General features: G+C 44.4%; 1 protein-coding gene across 1 annotated transcript in view; it reads right to left on the bottom strand.

Annotated features, from left to right (window-relative positions):
* Window positions 1-2,358, bottom strand: part of Il18rap (interleukin 18 receptor accessory protein) — a 23,870-nt gene that overhangs the window by 9,650 nt on the left and 11,862 nt on the right. The window contains exons 5-6 of the mRNA XM_005359990.2: window positions 2,116-2,181; window positions 151-274 (exon numbers count right to left, since the gene is read on the bottom strand). Of these exons, the coding sequence (XP_005360047.1) occupies window positions 151-274; window positions 2,116-2,181 (190 nt within the window). The remainder of the gene's footprint in view (window positions 1-150; window positions 275-2,115; window positions 2,182-2,358) is intronic.

The raw sequence follows: 2,358 nt of genomic DNA, 5'->3' as shown, positions 1-2,358 counted from the left end.
AGCATTTATTTAAAATATAATTGACAGAATACAGATCACTGTCCCACTCCATTTTACCACCACCATTAACTATCTGTTATAGCAATTTCTAGCGGGTTGAAAGCACCTAGTTTGGGTTGCGATGACTATAGTTCACAAGCGTTTTCTCACCATTCCTTCTTAGATCCTAGAATTTCCTGCTCCTGAGTAGATTCTTTGGCATACCACTTCATTACAGGCTGGACGTCTTTTTGGAAGCCAAACTGTGCTCTGCAGGATAGAGTCAAAGACTTCCCTGAAAATGCAGAGGTCGAGAGAACAGGAAGACAGCATATCAGAACACTCGTATGACGGAACGACCAGAAGCTGCATCCGGATGCAGCCAGGTGCCAGGCAGTAGGAACCAGGAATAGCCAAGCATCAACACATCCCACTTAGCAACATACTTCCTGTTCTGGTTGTCCCTTGTGGCTAATCTGTGTATCCCAAATGTCCTTCACACTAGAATTTCACAATCATACCTCTGGGAGAAATAGGAGCTCTGGGAACAACTCAGCCTTTAATATTAGTGACGAGAGGTACGATCCATCAAAAAGATCAGTTTAACTAATTGACGTTTACACATGGAATAAACATGAGGTTACCATGAATGGAAAATCCTGAAGAAAAAAAACACCTGCACACACCTTATCTGAACCCTCTGCAAGGCCAGTTAGCGATTAGGACCTCAGTGATCACAGAAAGGCTGGGATACTCCAGGCCCGCAGCCTCATCACGATGTGTCTTGGGCCTTTTCCCCTCCTTGGCAGTCATTCCTCGCCCACCTCCTCAGCTGACTTAACATCCTTATGGTTATTAGGATGTATTCAATTTCTTTAGAATGTCTTAGTTGAAGAGGCCGCTGGCTTTCATCAACCACAATGCTAAACCTGGTCTGTGATGGCCCCTGAGCCTGCAGCTGAGGCCTCTCCCTGGGCTGTGACCTGGCATCAGATCTCTTCCCCAGTGGATTGGAAGAGTGTCTTTGTTTACTATTTTCTTTTTTTTTTCTGTTACCATGTTGAAACATGGACTTGGGGTAACCCAAATCTGTGCTCCAGGGTCACAGCCACTCATACCCTCTTGTCACCTTAGAGTTAAGAGCTGAGCTTTCCTGTCAGCATTACGGTGCAGGGAGGAAACTATAGATTTTCAGCTGCTCTGCATAGTGCACAATGGGTGAGCCGTGCATGTTCCTGGACCACCCTTCCTTTGCCCACCACCCCTGTGAGAATCATCCTCCCCTTCCAGTTGACTTCTGGATAAACAGGGAATCCATTTGAACTCCTCTTTCGACCTTGGTCTTTTCCCAGCTTTAAACACACAATTTGGCTGTATATTTTTAATGAATTGTTTTTCTTCTTTCCATTCTCATGTTTTCCCTCCTTTGTCACTATTTCTAGCTCCAGAATGTGTCACTACCGCCACCTACTGACTTCTACTGTAATAACAATCTGTTTACCTTTGCACAAAATGAAATCTTTCATTAGCATTTGAAATGGTAAATATTGCTCTAAAATACCACAATTTGCTTTCGAATTTGCCTTTTCTCCTTGGCTGCGTGTAAAGGAGTAAGAGGCTGAATTTGACAAAATAAAAGGCAATCAGATGAAAGTCAATTTCTCCTCTACCCAAAAGAAGGCACCATTTTGGAATACGATTGAACAAGAGATGCAGTGCTATAATTTTCTTGAGGAGTAGCCCAAGTAGCATATTCATGAGGGTTAGTGCTACCTTTGCTGTAAATTTACATGCATAACTCAAATGGAAACATATGCACATATATGCATATATGCATGCTGTTTCGTGGGAAGAATATAAAACCTGTTCGTCTTGTTTAGTCCGCCAGGCACTTAGAATATATCTCATCCCTCTCTCTCAGTGGAAGATCAGCCCGCGACAGTGAGGGGCAGATCTAATAATGACTTAGGCTCAGAAGGCTTACCAATCTGCTGTGCATGTTGACAAAACTAGCTGGGACCGCGTCAAGGTCCACAGGCACAACTCTTACTTGCAAGTCTAGCCACCTTTCTGTCATACTTTGACCTAGTGCCTGAAGCATGGGGTCATCCGGCGTGGTAATATTAGGCAACTTACCAAGCTCCGCTTCCAGAGTGTCTGTGATGGGATCCAGAATGTCTGGTTTCAGGTTGATGTCCTTAACTGCAAGATAAAAACAAAGATCGCCCTTTCCATTAAGAAGCCTGAAGGTGGGGCTGGAGAGATGGCTCAGAGGTTAAGAGCACTGGCTGCACTTCCAAAGGTCCTGAGTTCAATTCCCAGCAACCACATGGTGGCTCACAACCATCTGTAATGAGATCTGGTGCCCTCTTCTGGCCT

The sequence above is a fragment of the Microtus ochrogaster genome, linkage group LG2 (assembly GCF_000317375.1).
Source record: "Microtus ochrogaster isolate Prairie Vole_2 linkage group LG2, MicOch1.0, whole genome shotgun sequence".
Lineage (NCBI taxonomy): Eukaryota > Metazoa > Chordata > Mammalia > Rodentia > Cricetidae > Microtus > Microtus ochrogaster.
The sequence above is the reverse complement of the archived record's forward strand: the minus strand, read 5'-3'. Positions and strand labels throughout refer to the sequence as shown.